The sequence below is a fragment of the Nipponia nippon genome, unplaced genomic scaffold, assembly GCF_047370975.1.
Source record: "Nipponia nippon isolate SJK-2023a ecotype South Korea unplaced genomic scaffold, ASM4737097v1 scaffold_8, whole genome shotgun sequence".
In the NCBI taxonomy this organism is placed as follows: domain Eukaryota; kingdom Metazoa; phylum Chordata; class Aves; order Pelecaniformes; family Threskiornithidae; genus Nipponia; species Nipponia nippon.
Window position 1 is genome coordinate 44,736,779 of NW_028262402.1, and position 21,906 is coordinate 44,758,684.

The 21,906-nt window shown below is 37.7% G+C and overlaps 1 protein-coding gene across 16 annotated transcripts in view; it reads left to right on the forward strand.

Moving 5' to 3' along the window:
- Positions 1-21,906, forward strand: part of PTPRD (protein tyrosine phosphatase receptor type D) — a 1,305,401-nt gene that overhangs the window by 1,169,317 nt on the left and 114,178 nt on the right. For 10 of the 16 annotated variants that reach the window (XM_087741431.1, XM_087741446.1, XM_087741430.1 and 7 more), the window contains 8 exons: positions 585-854; positions 1,570-2,151; positions 10,479-10,612; positions 11,912-12,056; positions 15,481-15,786; positions 16,756-16,949; positions 18,684-18,710; positions 20,825-20,942. In XM_087741431.1, the coding sequence (XP_087597557.1) occupies positions 585-854; positions 1,570-2,151; positions 10,479-10,612; positions 11,912-12,056; positions 15,481-15,786; positions 16,756-16,949; positions 18,684-18,710; positions 20,825-20,942 (1,776 nt within the window). The remainder of the gene's footprint in view (positions 1-584; positions 855-1,569; positions 2,152-10,478; positions 10,613-11,911; positions 12,057-15,480; positions 15,787-16,755; positions 16,950-18,683; positions 18,711-20,824; positions 20,943-21,906) is intronic. The other 6 variants (XM_087741440.1, XM_087741441.1, XM_087741442.1 and 3 more) reach the window with 2 other exon arrangements.

Consider the following 21,906-nt stretch of genomic DNA (forward strand, 5'->3'; position numbering starts at 1 on the left):
AGGCTGCATCTACTTTGAGTCTGAAAGCAAATGAAATTGCACTTTCAATGTACTGTAGGCAATGTGTTCCAGGACTGTGATGTGACAATGTGGCCTAGCACATTTATTCACATCAGCTGGAAGCACGCAGCATTGAAGTTGGTTTTGGTGATCAACTCAAGCATGCTGTTGACCTTCCGGTTTTCTTCTGTGCATATATATGTATGGGCATATAAAAGGCGCATATATATATATATATATGCACGCGCGTGTGTGTGCGCACACGCGCGTGTGCGTGTGTATATCTTTTGCATGGTGTTTGTGTATTGTTAGTATGTAGTTAGTTAACTGTGGGGCCCTAATAGGTCTGAATCAGCCTTTGTATGAATGTGCCTAATAATATCCTCAAGTAAATATAGAATAATTCACATTGTGTGCAGACAAAATTCTTGTTTAGTCTCGTATTTCTTTTATACATATTTTCTGGCAGATCGGAATAACACGTTAAAACGTTAAATTGTGTCTGTACACTGCATGTAGTCCGTATGCAAGACTCAGTTTCTTTTTTTGTATATGTTATTACCTTTTTTTGTGTTTTGTTCCAGTTCGACGGGTCCCACCGAGGTTCTCTATCCCCCCCACCAATCATGAGATCATGCCTGGCGGGAGTGTAAATATCACGTGTGTTGCGGTGGGGTCACCAATGCCATATGTGAAATGGATGCTAGGAGCAGAAGATTTGACACCTGAGGATGATATGCCAATAGGGAGGAACGTCCTTGAGCTTAATGATGTCAGGCAGTCCGCAAACTATACTTGTGTTGCTATGTCTACCCTTGGTGTTATAGAAGCAATAGCGCAGATAACTGTCAAAGGTATATCCCAAGCACATGTATTTGGACATAGTTTAGTCTTTTCTTTCATTCATTGCCATATTCTGAACAAATATATTACACTGCAAGGGACTAAATGCCTCTAACCCTCTTAAATCAAGAGGGTAAATATTCCAGCCAATCACTGGTATAAGACAAAATACAGATTCAGACAGCAGTAATACTGATAAATAAGTTAAGCATAATGTTCCATTATTCTCCTGTGTCTAGCTTCCAGCCTTCCTTTCAAGTAAATAAAGGATCTTGTAATCTTGCATATACTTATCAAGAGCAGGAACCTTTAAGAACCAGTCATTTTTATTTTCAGAGTTGCTGGGTGTCCAAGTATCATGTTCACTGAGTAACTAGAAACCAGAGTTTCAAAAAATATCTGAAAATTAAACAGTAATGGTGCACTGTCTGTCTATAAGATTCCTCTTCTGCATATGTTTACAGGATCTATTACAAAAGTCACTATCATTAATTTATATCAAATAAACCTTACACTACAAAACCCAAAGATTTTCTGGTAGATTTCAGTAGTAAATCATAATTGCCAAAAGTTTGGTCTGAACAGATCACACCTTCTTTCCATTCCAATCTTCCTGTTTTGTTTTTGTTGTTGTTGTTGCTTGTTTTGGTTTTTAAGCTGCTTATTGTAATAATTAATATCTACTGTTACACAGTGCTAACTGTGTTTTTTGGCATTTACCTTTAGCCTTGCCCAAACCTCCTGGAACACCTGTGGTGACAGAAAGCACAGCAACAAGCATAACATTGACTTGGGATTCTGGAAACCCTGAGCCAGTTTCTTACTACATAATCCAACACAAACCCAAAAACTCTGAGGAACCATATAAAGAAATTGATGGGGTGGCCACAACACGCTATAGCGTGGCTGGCCTAAGCCCATATTCAGAGTATGAATTTCGCGTAGTTGCTGTAAATAATATTGGGCGAGGGCCGCCCAGTGAGCCTGTGTCAACAAGGACTTCAGAGCAAGCACCTTCAAGTGCACCACGCAACGTGCAGGCCCGTATGTTGAGCTCTACAACCATTTTGGTACAGTGGGAAGAACCTGAGGAACCTAATGGACAAATACAAGGTTACAGAGTTTATTATACCATGGACCCCACTCAACATGTCAACGGCTGGATGAAGCACAATGTGGCTGACAGCCATATTACCACTATTGGGAATCTGGTACCCCAGAAAACATACTCTGTGAAGGTTCTTGCTTTTACTTCTGTTGGGGATGGACCACTTTCTAGTGACATTCAAGTCATCACTCAAACAGGAGGTAAGCTAGCAATGAACAGAATTTGTGTGAAAAAAATTAAATTCATGCAGAAATCTTGCAGAGAGAGAATTTGAGTTTAAAATGTTGAAAAAAACTTCCTCTCAAGGATAGACAGTTTATTCAGGCAGCTTCTCCTTTTCTCAGTTCCACAGTGCAAGTTATCATTGAAGAGTGGAAATTATCCCCTCACACTTTCATTTTTTTTCATCAATCTCAAGAAGTTTAGCTGAAGTTTAACTGAAGTCTTAGGAAGACCTTCATCCCGGAGGTGGCCAAATGTTATGGCTTCTATTTGGCAGCGCTCTGTGCATCAAAAGTGTTTGTCAAGTATTTCTTCATAGCTTTCTTTGAGGAGTTAACTGTGTTGGTGGGTTTTGTTTAGGTAATGTGTGATTCCCATATGCTACTTCAATCTAGTGAATCTTGCTTTTGGAAGTTTAAAACATGTATGTACTGCATGTGTATTCAAATAGTTGGTAAGGTTCTGAAAACACATAAACATGAAAGCATTAAAAAACCAACAAACGTTTGTGTAGGTTCAAGCAAGCAGTTCTGTACACTTTGGATTTATAAATCAAATCCAACCTGTCCCTACAAAGTGCGTACCACAAGGTCACCATTTTCTTCTTTTATGTTTGCAGTTACGTTGTTTTGTTTCTGTACAGGAGGATTAGGTTCATGACTTAGTTTATTAGCAAAGGACAAGCAAGCATAGTGATAAACATTGCAGGGAGTTTTTACAAAATCAAAAGCAAGAAGCTCTGGTGGAGCTACACTGCAGAAAGTGTTTTATTGTAGCAAAAGGAAATAAAAGCTCCCTTTAGAGGTTTAGAGAAAGCTGTATGAAATATTACTGTAGGTCAGTGACTGCCTAGAAATATTATATAATACTACTTGAATTTTTTAGTACTGGAAAGTTTTCTGTTGAAGAATTTAGCATCCCTCAAATTCTTAAAAAACATATCTCTAAAGTGTAACTGAAGACAGGTATGTTTCATCGACTTTTTACTTCTGCATTTTACCAATATGCATTTAATAAACAACAGAAATTAAGGTATTGTCCTGGAACCTTTCTAAGTGTTGTGTTACACCAAGGTCTAGGTGTTACATTTTGCCGTATCTCAGCTGAGAAGTTACTAAATTAATTTTTTTAGACCTTCTAGTGGTACATTAAAATGAGTCTGTGCACATGCAAATGTAAATATGGACACCATAGTTTAATTTTGGCAATTGTAACCTTTTTCAGGGACTGGTTTCTATATTGACATCTGACTTCTTTTTGAATGCATGTGCAAAAAGCTTTTAAAGAAGAAGGTTTAGTGAGATCCTCATCTATGTTTTCACTTACAACCGTAAACCTTCTAGATTAGTAAGAGTTTGTCAGTGGCTTCCCCAGAGAAGGATGAAGCAATTGAAGTAATGAGCACTGAGGCTCAGCTGGACCAGCCCAAGTTACATTACTTGCTGAGGTCACTTCAGAAAAACTCTGTTTATTAAAAGCTTTATAGAACTTGCCATTAAATGTGCCCATCTGTTTCCAGTTACTGTTGCAATCTGAAAAAATTATGACAACATTAACAGCGCAGGAGGGATTCTCAGTACATGTTTTCAACTTTGTAACAGAGTTGACTTGACATTGTTTATTTGTGACATTAAAAATCAAAAGAAAACCAAAAATGTGTGATACAGGAGGCATTTTTAAGCACTGATACTTGTACTTGAAATATGAACATTTTAAGTCATAAAAGAGAAAAACAGCTAAGAAAGTCTAGTGCTGTTCTCCAGTTCAGGGTATGTTTAAAAACTAAGATTCTCCCATCTTTCTATCCAGAAGTTTCTCTTCAGTGAACACTGCAGAATAAAATGCCCTCCTTGCCCTTCTCTTCCAGATTTGCTGTAATCTAAATCTGAATATGATTGTTTTGGTTTAAGTCTCTCTCAAGCTGAAACTCATCCAAATAAATGTAGTGAATTATAAAGTGCCATTTAAAAACAGCGGAAATGGATTTAATGGAACCATACGTAAAAGAGTAAAAATAGGAATGGGATGGTGATTACGTTTTGATTGTGTGCTTGTTTTTTGTTGTTTTTTTTTTAAACAAATAAGCCTGTCATTGTAAGTATGTAGCTTAACCCTTATGCTTACTTTGGGGATATTAGAGTATATATACAACAAAATCTGTTTGACAGCTGTGACTTACAGGCTCTGTTAGCTTGGTTTCCTTCAAAGCTTTCCTCCCTTATGTACATTCTGATCTTTGGAGAGGGATTATGAAAAATGAATAATTTGTTTTAAAAAAGCCTGTTTATGAGAATCTTTGCTTTCTTAGTACAGCAGTATTGTTCTTTTGAAATGGCTGTATGAGTGACTTCTCACTTTGCAGGTCAGCTGAAACTCTGCAGATAGTGAAAATTAGGTTTCTAATTAAAATATTAACTAGGAAGATGTAGTTTGAGGGGAAGAGAAGGAAGCATTTTCAGACAACCAAACATAAAAAAAAAAGAAGTTCTATGTTCAGTTTTGTGTTTCAGTATTCTGCATAAGCATTTTAAGGAAAAGCTATGTCCTATTGCCAAGTTGTTTTCAGCAGTGTTTTCTTTACTGTAGAAAGACACCATTTTAAGAAATTAAGTAATCAGAAAACAGCTGTAGAGCTGAGCCTTTTGAATAAGGGAAGATCAGTTCTGAAAGCTACACCTGAGAAAGTCCTTGTTCTGCATTTTGGGTCAAAGGATTTGATTCTGCTGAGGGTGGAGTCAGGACCAGTATATTATTCACATAAACAGAGCCTTAGCTTAAGGGAAATGGTTCTGGTTTCTCTATTGTGAAAGATTAGAAATTCAGAGGAAGGGAGTCTATAGCAAGGGAATGCAGTTCTGTGTTGTAGCAAGCTAACTGCTTTGCCAGACATTTCAAATTTTTTCATGACCACACGAATGGGGAAGACTCATGTGTCTGAAACTCCACAGTATTAGTCTCGTAGTGAAACATTTCATGAAAATGGACTTCCACAAGGGAAGGACTGGGAGCATGCAGCTGGCAACTCAACCATGATGCAAGGAAGCAGGTGGAAGGAGAATAATTTGGAGCTGAGGTGGGGCGCAGGATGGTTTTTAAGTGATAAAATTCCCCTTAAGGAACATTTTTGGTCAGGTAGGAAAGACTATTTCAGCTTTTGAATAACCCCTCTGCTCTCAAAGCATAGTTAACTTCTGTTAAGTGCCCCAGTCTCTATGTTTACTCACTTAAATGCTAACATGATGAGACCAATATTGAGTATCTTACCCTCCCACAGTGATTCTTCTAGCTTTTAATCTCCCTCTTTCTTCCGGTTAGAACACAAAATAGGGTATGGATATGGGATTTTTTTTTTTAATCTGATTTTTTTCTAGTCCAGAATTCTTTTGTGTATTCCAGAATACACATACTATTTTAAGAAAGTGATTTATGGATTTCTGGTTATTTTTCACAAAATGTGCTATGCTTTTTGGACATTTAAAATGTATTGTAGTTAATTATTTTGAATATTGTGGTTCTGTGTTCGATACTGCAGAACTGCAAGCCTCAGCTATCTTCACACTCATTTGAAGAGGTTATTTCTGTTGTAGCAGAAAGGGAGAGGGAGAGCAGGATGCACATGTAGTTAGTACATTAGCCGTTTTATTTTGTAATTATATGCTATAAGAATTTGGTATGTAAAAAAGTACAAGTTTTTTGTTTTACAAATCAAAAACTCTGGAGCACATTAACTCTTCAATTTTAAGAGCTTCTCTGCAGAGCTTCATGCTTCTTCCAGAGAAAGCAGAAGCATGAACTCTTGGTCCCTTCCAGTTCCCAACTGACTGTAAATCCTCTTGATCAATCTATTGTCCTTTGCAAGACTGATTCCTAATTGAACTGATTAAGTTTTGCTCTAGGTATGGATTTCACCCTAGCAATGTCATGGGGCCCTTTCTAGCCTGGAGTCTCTCCTCTCTTTCCAGCATCGCTTGCAAACCCAGCACAGCCCTGGAGTGTTTTTCTGGTTACCTCAGTCAGCTGAGGAGCTGTGTAGGGAACTAAAGCACCTTTCCAATTTGAGATCCCATTTTATGATTCTGTTCTGGCACTTGAATCGAGGATGGACATAGAACCACATATGCAGGACAAGGTCCAGCACTCTGTGTTTGTTTCTGGTTATCCAGCAATAAATGTGGAAGATTAGGCAAGCAAAGGTGTAGAACTTAGTATGAAGTTTTGAAACGAGTAATTCTGGACTTTGTTTTGTCACTGCATTATCGTGTTTCATTGTGTGTGCTACCTAAGTTATGTCAGGTTTACAAGCAAGAAACAAGAAGAGATATACTCACTGCATGGGGAAGTTAAGGGGTTTAATGTACATTTGTAGAGCACATTGACCTCAAAGCAGAAAAGACAATATTGAGAGAATGCTTATGCAAAAAGATCCCATTCGGTAAGTTGAACATGTACAGCACTAATATGGAAAGTTAGATTTGATCTGTGTTACTAAAAACACTTCCACAAGAGTATAAAGTCCACTTACATAGATTTTCCAGTTTCCCTAGGTTTTTCCATCTCTGAAGGAGACCAGTACCTTCTGTCAGCTCCTCCAGCTTGGCTTAGTTCCTGTGTGCCACTGAAGAATTTTTTGAACAGATTTTGTTTGTTCTAGGCATAAATCCTAAATAATTTCAAAGTTATTGTTCCACTTTCTTATCTGGTAATTCTTCTTTGGCTTAAGCCTTGGGTTCCCTACCAGAGTTTATCAGCAATACAGTTTGTTTAGTTTCTGTTATTTTGTTGTTGTTTTCTTTCTTCTCCATCTTCTCTGTCTGTTTGGAGCGATGCATATTTCCCTGTCACCTTTTTCTTCTGTCAGTGTTTTCAGCTTCAGAGTTGCCTAAATGTGGTTGAAAAATGTGAGGGGAGACTAGATTTTGCAGCAAGATATTATTTTGACAAACAGCATTTGGGAAAGTCCAACTAAGCATCAACTTGTCTTATAAAATGATAGAGAATTGCAGACCTGAGACCATAAAGGGGTTTTTTTGAAAGGAATACTTGGAGGATGAGGGTCTTAAAATGTGCAGAGAGACAGGAAATACCCTTCATTCTCCATCTGCTGCCATATTTATCATAACGGATGCTACCAGCCTTCATATGGGTCATTTGACTGGTCATTTACTATTACTGCCTGGCTGTGTTCTACAATTCATGTATCCATACATTAAGCACAGATCATAGCATTACAGGACGATTCAGGCTGGCAGGGTGATCATCTGGGGAGGTCTCCAGCCCCAGCCACTGCTCAGAGCAAGCTCAGCTGTGGGGTCAGATCAGGCTGCTCAGGGCTTCACCCAGTTGAGGCATAGAACCCCCCAAGGCTGGATACAGTCCAACCTCCCTGGGCCCCAGCTCTACTATTGGGCTGTCCTCATGGGGAAAAGGCTTCTCCTTCTCTCCAGCCTGAGCCTGTTGTGTTTCAGCTTGTGCCACTGCATCCCACCTTCCTGCCACGCACTGCTGTGAAGAGCCTGGCTGCGTCTCCTCCATCCCTGTCATTGGTGCCAGGGATGCTGTTGGGTGCCCCCCAAAGCAATCCCTTCTCCTAGTTGAACCAGCCCCAATCCTGCAGCCTCTCTTCACAGGGCAAGGGCCCCAACCCAAAACCATCTTGCTGAGGCCCAAAACCAGATGCAGTACCCAGATGGCTGATGGGCACTGAGCAGAGGGGACAGTCCCTGCCCTCGCCTGGCTCTTGGGGCCATCTCCCCTTCACACCACGCCAGGCACCGCTGGCCCTGGTTGCTACCTGGGCACATGGCTGGCCTTGGCTCAGCTCACTGCCCACCAGGGCCCAGGGCCATCCCCCACAGCTGCTCCCTGGTCCCATCAACTCCAGCCTGCATCCCTGCAGGGCTCTGCCTTCCCAGGACAGGGCTTGCTGAACTTCATGGGGAACCATCGTCCTGTTCCTCCCTTGTCTCCAGCTCCTTCTTAACAACACCCTGGCCCTCGAGTATGTCGACTGGTCCCCCACAGCTTGATGTCATCTGCAAACTGGGAAAGTGTGCCCTCCCTCCTCTCCTCCACGTCCCCGATAGAGATGTCAAACACAAGATGGATAGCATGGCACAGATAACATAAGCTACTGTTTGACCTTCCATGACCAGGCAAAAGTGATTTTGTAACTCCAGCCATGCTGCTCAGTTACTTTCCCAAAATTTTCTCTCTCTTTGCCAATTTTTTCTCTATCCTGTGGTACACATTGAAGCAAATCATTTTTTCCACAGGTCAGTTTTACCAGTTTTTATCTTTTTGTCAGATGAAGCAAACAAAATGCCTTCAGCCAGGTACCCACCTGAGCTTCATGAGATACATTTGAAACAAGCTGTAGCAAAATAAACACTTCCATAGCTGCCTAGAGTCAAGATTTTATTATTAAGTTTTGGCAAGCCTGCAGTGTGGCACGTCATCTACTTTAAGCCGTGTTCAACAAGAGGCAAATCTGCAGCTGTTGTCTGGTTGTTACTCAGGAGTGTTTTGAAGCAGCTAACCTAAAAAGTTGTAATGTTCATCTAGTAAATGCATTAATACAACTATGCTATGGATTTGCAAAATTAAAGTTTGATCTAGTGGTATTTCAGAATCTGTTAGGAATTATCCAGTTACCCCACTCTCTCCCTCTTAATTTCAAATCCATTCAATTTTAAAAGGATAAAATTAGAAGTATTTCTGTCAAAAATACTTTGTTGATATTTCCTGTATTTGCTCCCTGTGCTTTGTGATCTTTTCCCTTTTGCACTTTGCAGTACCCAGGAAGTGGTCTCTTTCTACACCAGACGTCTTTTAGAAAAATAGCTAATTACTCCTACCCTTTTTTCTTCCCATAAAGAGACTTGGTCTCCTGTTCAACCTTACTCATTCCCTCAGAAGCAGGCAACATTCTTCTACACTGTTCCTTTTCTATTTTGTCCTGTTTCTGAAAAAAAAAATAAGTGAATGGTAGGGACTTTCAGCCTCCACACAGGAGCTTGAATATGCACCTCATGTTGACAGGTTATCTCTCTGTTTAAAGGTTAGATATCAAACCTGCACCAGCATACACGAGGGCCGTGTTATCCTCAGAATGACATTCTGTAGACGTCTGGGGAAGATAAGAGTTACAACCACAAATTATTTTTACTGTTTGCTCCGTGGTCTAAGTCTTTTACTGTACAAAAGACACACACTTGTAATGCTATAATAAAATTCTACACCGTAAAATGATTGTGAAATGATCAGTGTTTTCACTTCCTACTTGTAACAACTGTTCTCGGTATGTGCTAAGAAATGCACCTCATATTTTTTTCTTAAAAAGTAAAAGCATGCCACATTTTATTCTTGAAAAGCTAGAAATGCTTTGGAAGACTGTTTCATGCCTTATCAACAGCACTATTAACTGAAAGTCATGTTTTAGAACTTGGATGCCAAAATGATTGTATACATTCCAATGACAGGGTTATATTTTGCGGTTTTTTCACCATCAAACTTATTATTTGCTGTAGATTTGCAGAAGTAAGCGAGCGTAACATTTAGTCTGGATAATTTCTGTGGCCATTACACAAGACATAACAACAGAGAATGTTCTTGACTACTGGAATCAAAGCTGCATTTTGAGTTCTTGCAATTAGAAAGTGTTGTTACTAGAAATTCAGCTATATTGGTAAAAATACCAGTCATTAAAAGGGTAGAAATATGTCACTTAATGAGAACATTACTGAGGATCTCTTCAGCAGGTTATAACTTCTTCAGGTTACAAAAGCATTCAATATTTAGGTGTCTTCTTAAAGAGCAGGATGTATTTAGTGTCTTATTTATGAGTTGCACAAACCATTTTCAAATTTGGAAATGTGTGTAATGGTTTTAACACTTTCTTCTTGACCCTTCCAGCCAATCTTATGTAATACTAGCATTTCCCCATATACACACCCATACACACATGTATATATTCACCATTTCACACACAGGTTATTAGATTGCTGGTATACATCACGAGACTTCTGTTCAATTGCATTTCAGTTCTGTGTGCATTATTTACACTGTGAAGGATTTATTTGAAATCCTTGATAATTTGTAATGTATGCATTAAATATATCATTATTCTTTTTCTGAACTCAGATTAATTTATTTCACAGTACAGTTAATCAATTTGTTTAAGTTCAGTAAGTTCAATAAAAGTAATATTGTGTGAAATATTCAGATGATGATAGTTTAAGAGGTTTGAAAGATAACTTTTGAACTAGCCAAATAAACAATTGGCAACACTGCTCAACTTTTTCTTTAGTGCCTGGTCAACCATTGAACTTCAAAGCAGAACCTGAGTCTGAAACGAGCATATTACTTTCCTGGACACCTCCACGCTCTGATACCATTTCCAGCTATGAACTGGTTTACAAAGATGGGGAGCATGGGGAGGAGGTAAGTGAAAAGAATACACATCTTTTAAATACTCTTTAATGAGTCAGACATAAAATGCTGCAATGGTTTAGGACTGATGGATTAGTAACTTTCTTTAGTATAAATGCCTTGATGTTTAACAGTTTGTTAAACCCAGCAGTCAGCCTAACAATAGACCAAGAGTGTGTAAACAGCAGAAAATGCTGTTGCTGGTTACCAGCCGGTGGAACTTTGCCGTTGTTCGCAGCGAGTCATCCACAGAAGTTGCATCCAGTTTCAGACATCATCGATCATGTCTCTCCAAGCCCGTTCCTCTACAAAGGCTTGGAAGCAGAAGTGTTTTGGGGCATGTTGTGGACTCATTAAGATTTTTTGCACTTACACTTGAACTTTGAAGTCTATTTTCAGCCTCAGGTAATTTTTGTTTCTCTTTGCCACCATGCAAGAGGGTTCTCAAGCTTCTCTAATTTTTCAATAATATTTGAGAAGAAAATGTGGGTTTTTTCTAAAGATAAACACCTGCTATGGACTTTTTCTGTACCATTACTTCTTAATTTTCAGTTTGAGGGCCTCTGTGGTGTTAGTACTGTAGACTTTAGAATAAACTGTTCTTCTGATATGGAAACCATGTGATATTGCCAGGTGTCCCAGACAAAAGAAAGAAGCCAGCAGTCTCGGAAGGCAGCAGGAGAATGTCAGCCTCATTGATTTCTCCTGCATCATCAATTCATTGCTGATGCTTCAACTGAGCTTATGTTTATGGGGGCTTCACACATATACTGTGAATGCATAATAAGCTTATTTTGTGGGAGGAGGCCAGATCCATATTTCACCTCCAAATAGGATGCAGGCCCCTGCTTAATGAGTTACCTTTTGAAAGGATTTGCTTCTTAATAATTCGAATACAAATTTAACTATGAGGTTGAACCAAGATTACTCACATTATAAAACCCTGTAGTTCACTGTCATAAGAGGTAGCTGTAGGTAAGGCTTTGTTCATGTGTTATTGTCTGAAAAGCCTTTTATACTTTGTACGCAGCTATTACTTCCTCAAACAGTCAAACAATATTTCTGGCTCTGAGTTTCACCCATTAAGCTGTCTACTTTAAAAAATATTGTTCCTTAATCTGTATTTGTCAGAAGTAATGTATTCATTTTTGTTTTGGTTTAGTTTGGTTTTGTTCTGATTTATTTTCTTGAATTTAAATTTTTCTCGATGGGGTTATCTTCAGAGTGTAAAAGCATTTCTTCTATAGGCAACATATGGAATTCACAGTCTCTGAATATTAATCAAGACATCCTCTTATTACCTACTTTTAGCAACGGGTTTCCACTGAACCTGCTACATCTTATCGCTTGCAAGGCTTAAGGCCAAACAGCTTGTATGTATTTCGCCTAGCTGCACGTTCTCCACAAGGCCTGGGTGCTTCGACAGCAGAAATCTCAGCGAGAACCATGCAGTCAAGTAGGTGTCTTTCCTTTCTAACTTTATTGCCTTGTCTTTTATTTCTCAAGGAGATTACTCTCAGTAGACCAGAGAGACAGCAACAGAGAAAAAGGGAAAATGATAAAAATACAGTATTCATGGTGCTTAATACAGCAAAAGAATGCTTAAAATATGTATTTTTGTAGGTGTATTGTGATCAAGTCAATATATGAGTGGCTCTTACATAATTTCAGGAAAAAACTCTGTTAACCAGTGTCTAAGGAGACAATATTATGCTGTCATAATAATATTTTATTTTATATTATCATAAGATAAAATGTTTTATCATGCAACAGATGTACATTAATAACAGTCCTCCACCCGTAAAATTCCTCCTGCCCAGTCTGCAGATTTTCTGTGATACTAGTTGTTGCTGCAGCATCTCCCTGAGGTACAGAAAATTTGTAGAGTGAGTCAGGTTGAATATTTCAGACTGTGCCAAAAATTTCCTCATAACTGTTCTTGTATAGTACCTAATCGTTATGATTTTAAGTTAGATTTTTTTTAATCTAGGCTTTTTAAGATGTTCAGTCATTTTTTACACCAGCAGAAAAATTGTTTTCTCACTGGGTGCTTATAGAAACAATGTCATAAAACTCGTCGCATTTGTCTGCAAATGAGATGCAAAAATTTGTCAGGAATTTATATATACATTCAAAATATTTAAATTAAGACTTAATTAAAACAATCAGATATTCAAGGATGATGTCCAGAAGTGCTGCTCTTGCCTGATGAGTTATGCTTTCATGACAGTTTGCATTACACTGTGTAATTCTAAAATTTAGTACAATTTTATTTGTATTTGTTTTAAACTACATGGCCTTTTCTTAAAGTGATATTATTTAAAACAGTAAATTCAGATTCTCAGTTGACATGAGGCTTTTTAATTTACAGTCATGAAAGATGTGATTACACCATCGTTCTTTGTTAGTGCAATATATTAATAGTAATTAGCATGACTGGAGATACCGTGCTGCAGATCTTTAGCCAAAGCTAAATGGGCTTCTGAAGCATTTATAAGGCATTTAGAATAAACATAAAAGACAGTTATATAACACAAGGCTAGTTTCAGATATAGTGGCAAGGCACCTTTTAATTTTAGCAATCCAGAATCAATAATTTGATGAAGAAAAAGGTATTTATTTATTCTGGGAGCCATTTTAGCTATTTAGAATGCTCATTCTCTTGTATTGGGTGAAGATTGCTTAGATTGTGCATACAAAATAAACATCTAGAGGCCAAGGTTGCATGTTCCATATATAAGCGCATTGCCATTTTTCCCTTCTTGAATATAAGAATGAGTTATGCTTTTTTCAGCCTTATGTCTTCAGATAGTAGGAAAATCCAATTGATTTTAGTGGGCAGACCCCGGTTATTTGCTGAAAAGATTACAAAATCTTTATTGCAAAAATTGTGTATTTTAAGAAAAAAAATATATGCATTAATAAAACTGGTTACACAAGTAGCCTACAGATTATCCTTAGTTACATAAATGCAATATTTTGCATTTTCAGAATATAAAGGATTAAAAATTAATAAACATCTATGAGTTCATTAGCATATTCACCAGAATACACTATTGCCTTTCATCTTGGTTTCAGAGAAGGGTGCTACTGGGATTTATTTCTTTACATATAAGATCCTTAAGGGGCATTTTACTTCTATTTTGCTTACTGCACAAGTCAATGGTAGAAGGGGACTAACATGTTTGGAGTACTTGATTACTGAATTAGCCTAAAAAATCCCCACCCAAATGTGATAATTTTCACCTGTTCCCCCATCCACCTCCTCTAGTTAGTTGAAATGCTGGTACATTCCCTCCTGTTTTCCCTTCAGAAGAGCAGTGTACCATACTGAGTAAAAAGCCATTGATCCCTGTAGAAGGGCTGTAGGGAACTGAAAGATACATGTGTAAATGCAGTAGGTCACAGCAGGGTCCTAGGCCTTCTCTGTTGCTTTAATTTTGTTTGATGTTCCTAGTATAAGTACCAGAAATCCATTTGTTTCTTTTTTCCCTTAAGAAATGGAAAGAAAACAGTAGACCAAAAAAAAAAAAAAAAAAAGCACGCCATAAAGATCTTGCACCCAAAATTTACGTTTTCCTTATTTTCCTTACAAGAGAGAAGGCAGAAATAGGACAGGAGTCCACGTCCACTACTTCCACCAGTGGATTTGAACTATGGATCCTCTTTTGGTGCTCTCAATGATCTCAGTTAGTAAGCGTAGACTTTGCTAAGTCAAAGTGCATTTAAGCACATAAATGCATACCTAACTTTCAGTACTTGAATTGCCTCACTGAAAGCAATGGAATGACATATATGCTTAAATGCTCTGGAGCCCGGAAAAGGTAAATATGGTAACAGACCCCTTTGAGTACAAATCAGCAAAGGTGAGCACTTTTGCTCTGGAAGATTGGTGCTGGTGACAATAGATGAAACAAAGTCAGAATCTCTCACCATTCTCATGTGCTGAGCTTGTGAACTCTCTTTGTAAAATGAATACCTGCTTTTTTGACACGTTGTTTGGGGGTAGATTTTTTTTTTTTTCCCTATAGAAGTTACCTACATTACTGGTAGGATTTAATTCTTTGCTAGCAAAGGTGTCTCCAAGAGGAGTTAAAAAAATAAAACTGACAGCTGATCTAGGGTAAGTACAAGTTACAGTCAGAATCAACAAGCCTGTCACTTTTTCCTGGTAGGTAAATCTTTGACTGAGACTTTCTTCGTCTTCTATATTGACTGCATGCTCCTAGTATGTTGGCTACAATAAATGTTTCAGTAAATGCTTTCCATTTAAACGCAATTTGACTTGTGCCAGGCAGACTCAGTTATAAAAAAAAATGGAAAAAATAATAATTTATTTATGAGAGTGGGGAGGCTACAAAAATGGTAATTTATGGAGCAATTTCTAGCAATTATTGCAAGTTTTTATCAATTCTGTAAAAAGAGAATTTTTCTCAAAGAAAGTAAACCCACTTGAATGGGTTATGCCCAAATTTGTAAGTAAATATGTCATGTGTCATTTAAAATATTATAGCTTGCACTAATTGCAAGGATTATGAAGATAGATCAGTAGTCATAGAAGTGTCACGTTTTTGTTTTATTTCAAGAAGAATTTTAATTACAGGTAGGTAATATTATTTTGAGGTTTCATTTTCATATATTTCCCCTACATCCTTTTTCACCATTTAGTTGGTCTGTTCATTTTCAGTTTCCTCATGTTAATAAGCCAAGGTGCATATGATTATCTGACAATTTGCTTTTTTAAGTTTCTACTTTTTTGGTTTATTTTTTATTTTCATTTGGTTGGTTTTTTATTTATTTTTATTTTTTCTTTTGTTCATTTTTTTCAATCACTCCTATCCTTTCACTCAAATCCTCCTTTAACCCACTACTGAAATTAGAGCCATCAGCTCCTCCTCAAGACATTAGTTGCACAAGCCCCAGCTCCACTAGCATTTTGGTAAGTTGGAAACCTCCACCGGTGGAAAAACAGAACGGCATTATCACTGAATACTCCATCAAGTACATTGGGATTGATGGAGAAGATGTCAAGCCCCATGAAATTTTGGGAATTTCCTCGGACAGTACCCAATACCTTTTGGAACACCTGGAAAAATGGACTGAGTACCGGATCTCTGTGACTGCCCACACTGGTGTTGGACCTGGCCCAGAGAGCTTAGCTGTATTGATTCGGACAGATGAAGATGGTATGTTGCCTCCACTACATCAGTTTGCACCTCTATGACTCTCTGTCGATCTGCTGTCTTTTGTATAGCCTAACAGTATTTTTTTCTGCTCCTCTTTTTTCCCAAATCACAGATATTATCACCCTTTGAGTTTTTTTAATCAAAGACTTGTCCTTTCTACATAATTTTTATATTTGGTATTTTTATTTTTTTTAACAGAAAGTACGTTTTTATGAGTGACATGAATCTGCTGCCCCTTTGAGCCCATACATACCCTTCTTGCTCCTCCTTTAACATAAAAAATAACTCAGGGGAAAATCTTTCTGCCTTTTCCTTGATTTTACAGTCATTGTTATTTTTAAACACTTATGTCTATGAACTTTTTTTCAGGTTTCTTTTTTTTTTTTTTTTTTTTTAACTGCTTTCTTGTTCCATGTTGTGCTTTTTAATTTGGGGTTTTTGGGTTGGGGTTTTTTTTTTGAGGTTTGTTTTTGATCTTGGAAAACTGATGCTGCACACATTTTCTTTTCTTCCATGCTTGAAAGTGACAGAAGACAGCCCTATTATCAGCCTCCTTTTTGTACTACTGAAAAAAAAAAAAAAAAAAAAAAGAACTTAGCAAACAAAAATAAGGGAAACCTTTTTTGAAATCTTTTGTGGTTTTAGTAGTAGTAGTAGTAGTATTTCAATGATTAAAATATCTCTTTGTACTATAATGCTTTGAATCTCAAAGCATCTTCCTTGGCTTTTGTACATTTTTACATGTTTTTCTATTTCTCTAATACTCTTTTTTCTTCCATTTTTTGCATCAGTCATGTTTTTTGATCTTTTCACTGAAAGCTAGAGCAGATTGGTTGAGCGTTTTCATTTGTTGAACAATTTGTATTCTTCAAAGAAAACATAGTGAGTCTGCCCTTTTTAAAAAAAAAACAAAAGACATGGGTGGGACAGGTGCCTGTAATTCTCTTCTGTCCAATGATGTTGTTCCAGTTCCTAGTGGTCCTCCTCGCAAAGTCGAGGTAGAGGCTGTCAACTCTACTGCTGTTAAAGTCTCATGGCGCTCGCCTGTACCCAATAAGCAGCATGGTCAGATCCGAGGATACCAGGTCCACTACGTGAGGATGGAAAATGGAGAGCCAAAGGGTCAGCCCATGCTGAAGGACATCATGCTGGCTGATGCACAGGTAATTAGGGCATTTTATGTTCTTTTCTAAGTCACAGTGAAAACATTTCATGTGCCAGAGAGCTATCCAGAACTGACTGGGTTTTTTTCTTTCTATATGGCAGCCTACAAGCTAATGTTTTTTATCTCTATCTTAACTTTTTTTTTCAGAATACTTACGTTTAAAGGTTCTTGGCCCAAACCTAGGCACCCTTTTCTGTATAGGTGCGCAAGTAAATGCTAAACTGTGTCATTCTGCTGGCTCCCTTAAACCTGGACATTTCACCCTATACCTATGCTCTGAAGTTTTAAAGCATCAGGGAGACTGGAGCCAGGTCACAGTCAGTGTAGCAAACTGTGCACTGCCTGATCCACCCACATGATATTTCTTTGTTTCAGTGGAGAACCTAGAATCATTAGAAGCCTGTGTTAGCCCATTATTACAGTGTTTCTGTCATTAGTGTCTATCTATTTCACCACACATTTCACAGGAAATGAATTTATTAGTGCAACTTTAGAAGTCACCGAGGTATTTATTCTTGCCATTATAAATATCAATAACTGCAATAAAATAAGGAGCTTAGTTTAAATCGGTGTGGGGTTACTTGTATTGCAAAATTTCCCATCTCTTTTATAAATTATGAGGCACAACGAAAACAAAAGCCTGATCCGATCAAGTTTAAAAAGCTTCTAAAAATAGGATTTTACTCCTTGGGATACACCAGTGCTCTGTAAAACTGTAGATTCCCAAAGCTCCTGGTACTGGAGGAATCACCTGCATTTTGCTGATGACCCTATTCTGAAAGTATTGTCTCTGTTCCTGGAGGTCTTTGTTGCAGTTTTACCTGCCAGTCTGTCTATCTATCTATGTGTATTTACTTACCTATTTTGCAAAACATGGTGTTCTAATAGATTAGATTCAGTGGAGAGGAAGATGGAAACAGGTGGGGAGGTTGGAAGGGAAAAGGAAAAGGGAGAGGAGATGGAAAAGGAGATGCTGCTGAGCTTTGGTTCTCCCATTCTTTGCACAGATTTTCACTTTCAACCTCTGTGTGGTAGTAGTTTAAAATAATTTTAAACACTAAAAGGTCAGAAATGGGAGACTAGATGAGATATTGGAGCCCAAATATCATAAAGGCAAAAGTCATATTTCTTTTTTTGCCAAGTTTGGCTTTGACCTGCCTGTTTGCCATAGGTTCACTCTGGATAGTCCCCTCCTTTCTCCTCCCGCCACTCATTCCTGCCTGTCATACTTCTGTGATATATGTGATCAGGGCTTGTGCAGGTGTGAAGACCTTGATGGTAAAAGATCAGTGTGGTTATGTTTCAAGACTAAATAATCCTGCTATTAATTTAAATAAGGCATTGAATTAGTTTAGAAAATTCAAGCACATAGCCTAGTAACATGATTAAATAAACTAGGTAGCCTTTAATCCTGCCTTGGTAGCTTTTACTAATACCATCTATTATAAAATATTACTACATGGTACAAGAGGATTCATTACTTCTTTCATCTTTCAAGGAAAGAGAAGTGGCTCTTTTTTAAGGAGAGCAGAAATGGAATTAAAAATGCCCGGCCTGATTTCATTAACCAAATTCTATGTGATTCTACATGATTAATTCAAATTGTAGATGATTTTTCCAGATATCTTTCATATTTATTTTACTATTAAGAAGAAAACATTACCTCAACCAGGCTACAAATCTCTTCACATTTCTTTTGTTTTTCCTTCCAACATTCTTTACTCTCAATCAGTGGGAATATGATGATACTACTGAACATGTGAGTAGTTTTTGACTGGCCAGAAAAACAGTGTGTGTTGGTTTTCGGTTTTGGGTTTTGGTTTTTTTTTTTGCTTGTTTGCTTGTAGCCTCTTATTTTTTTAAACATCAGTTTTCTTTTTTTTTTTTGTCATTTGCACAAACGCATGCTCCTAGCATCAAAGGTTTTCCCCTTATGGCACTTTTTCCTTTCTTTTCTTTCTTTTCCCAGGGAGAGTGGGGATTACTGTTGCTTGCTTGTTCTGGGGTTTAGCATGATGCCAAAATGTACAGAACTGGTTTGTGTTTTCTGCTTTTTGATGGCTGTAACTAACTTTGCCTCACAATTTCCTCTTTACAAGAAGGTGTTAGAAAAATAAAACAAAAGTGGTTCAGAGTTGCATAGCAATAGTCAAGATTTTTCTGTATTCATTTTAAGGTTAACATTTTTTTTGTGTAGCTGAAAGTTGAAGTCAATTGTGCTTTCTTTTTCGTAATTTGATAAATGTATTTTGTCTGCTGTCAGGAAAGCCAAATGCCCTGTAGTGTTTATGCCTAAGTAAAAGTGTTTCCTGTATCCAAATCACACTTTTAAACGACAACACTACATGCCATCATATCTCTTACACCATGAAGTACTGTTTGTTTTAGATGAGGCTAGTATCTTCATCACTGGTCGAAAGGATGGCAATTTGGTTGTTTTGCCTTTTACAATTCTGTTGTGTTAATATCAGGTGCAGTTTCCTTATGAAAGATGAGACGTCTGTCTTACTGATTTTGGCCTTTAAGGTTAATTCAGTTCTGAGATAGAGTCTAAGGGGGGGGGGGGGGGTGTAGGTTTTTTTAATGTGTTTTTATTTTACTTGAGCTATTTTGCCCACTCATTCTGATCATTACCCTGTTATTTCTATATTGCTAATAACTGTCTGTAAACACAATGCCGAATTCTAATCACATCTGTACTAAGCGTATACCCACTATCTTGAAAAATGCATTTACTGTGGATAGTCTGACCCATAATTTTTATATTATCTTTTATGGTTGTTGCATCTGAGGGGTGTGTGATTGCACATTTGCTGTTTATTCTAAACACATAAATATACCGTCTCTCTGGCAGCAGTGAAATCTAGTCTAAATCCATTCAGGCATGTGAAAATGCAGAAGAGTAATCCAGTGGTTACAGACTGGAAGCTGATGAGTCAGGAACTTTGGGCCAGTCAGTTGCCTCCAAATACTGTCCTTTCATATTTGCATATAAAATTTATTTATATTGTGAGTGTCAAGGCTTAAATTCCTCTGGCTTCCCTTATAGCATGATGTAAGTTCAGTTCATTTCAGGTGGCTAGCCCTTCACCATCTTCTGTGTATGTATACGTGTGTGTGCACGTGCATGTGTAAAAAGGTTCCCCTTGCTTTGACACTTAGAGTTTGATCTTGCTCCCGTTCACTTTTACTAGCTGAAGAGCTACTTGTTTTGTAGCTGCTGTCATTTGTTTGAGGGCCATCAGATTTATTCTGTGAACAGATTTTTCATGGTGTTTTAGGTAGTTCTTTTAGACATGAAAAGTGAGTTGTTTCTGAAGTCCCATGACATATTTAGGTGCACAATGCAACCAGTGACACAGGTTGCAAGGAAAGTGTTATGAAAGTAACAAGGCTTTCTTGTTCAGCTAAAGTGTGATTACTTACAAAGTGTGGATACAAATGCAACACTCTTCTTACTAGGCATTTTATAACTATATGAGTGATATCCTATAAATGACTAAGTTAAATGGAGTTTCTCATATGTACATATACATGCGTTTCACAATACCAGTAGTATTCCTCAGGCAAGGTATTTCAGAAGGCTTTAGTCACTGTTCACACCACTAAGCCTCTGGCCTCATGCCTTAAACTACCTGAGGCATGCTATTTAGAAGTGGGCTGTCTTTTATTGCTTAAGTGAGTGAAACTTCTTGCATTATGAAGTGTTTCACACAGAACAGTCTGTTGGTGCTCTCAAATGCTTGCTGTCACTGTCAGTAGGACAAAAATGTGCGCACTGTATGTAATATACAGGGGTTGTCTGAAGGATTCCATGATCTCCCAGGAAACAATCTATTTTTAATAAATTGTTTTTGTTTTATTTCATCTTAGGAAATGACAATTTCTGGGCTTCAGCCTGAAACTACATACTCCTTCACTGTGACAGCCTATACAACAAAAGGTGATGGAGCACGCAGCAAGCCCAAACTCATATCTACTACTGGTGCAGGTAATACTTACATAGCAGTTAATCTCTGAATAAATCCTTTGACTTTTCCTGGTAGTGTTTTGCTCCTACTATTCGGAAGTCTCCTGTTGTGTAAAAAGTGTTTATAGGACATAGGGTTTTCTGTTTCAGTATTTGGCCCTTCATTTATTTAGTTAAAAATAGAACCAGTGTCCCCCCTTGTCCCTTTCTCAGTTCAGGATGCAGCCAAAATGTAATACTTTATACTTTCTAATAGCTCTTCCATTCTGATTGGTGTCTTTGTGGAGAGGAAAAACACAGAAATGCAGAGCTGAGAAGGATATTTGAAAAACTTATGAAGGGCTTTCCTGATCCTTGTGAGAGCAGCAATGCTCTCTCTGCCTGTCAGTAAGAAAGAACCTATCTGTATGGCACTCACAGCTTATCTCAGAAGAATATGATTATTAAAGCAGAGAATTAGAAAACGGAATGAAAGTCCAGCCTATGAAACCGTGAAACCCATATTGCTACAGTGGCAATCTGAGGCATAAACTGGGGCAAAATACAGCACGCCACTGTGTTCAGACTGCATTTGATCACAGGTGGTACTAGATGGTTGGTATCTCACTGCATGACCAATTCAGCTGATTCAGTTAGCACTGATGGGATGAACTGAATTACTTTTAGATGAGGAACAAGGTTTTTTAAATTTAAATGGTTCACTGTGGCACAGCTTAACCAAACAATGCCATCACAGCCTTGGTGTGGTGTTCGCCTACAGGTATTCACGGCCTGTAGATGTTCATCTTCTGGGTTTTGTAATGTAGACATTAAGGATATACCATTACAATCATATGGAGACCTTTGTAGCAATGTTACAAGCTCTCTTAATAACAATGTATTGTTTATGCTAATATATAAAGTCCAAAAGGCATGTGTATTTTTGTTTATAGTGATTGACTCAATTTTTAAAAGAATCACTAAATGTAAAGCACATCTGTACTAA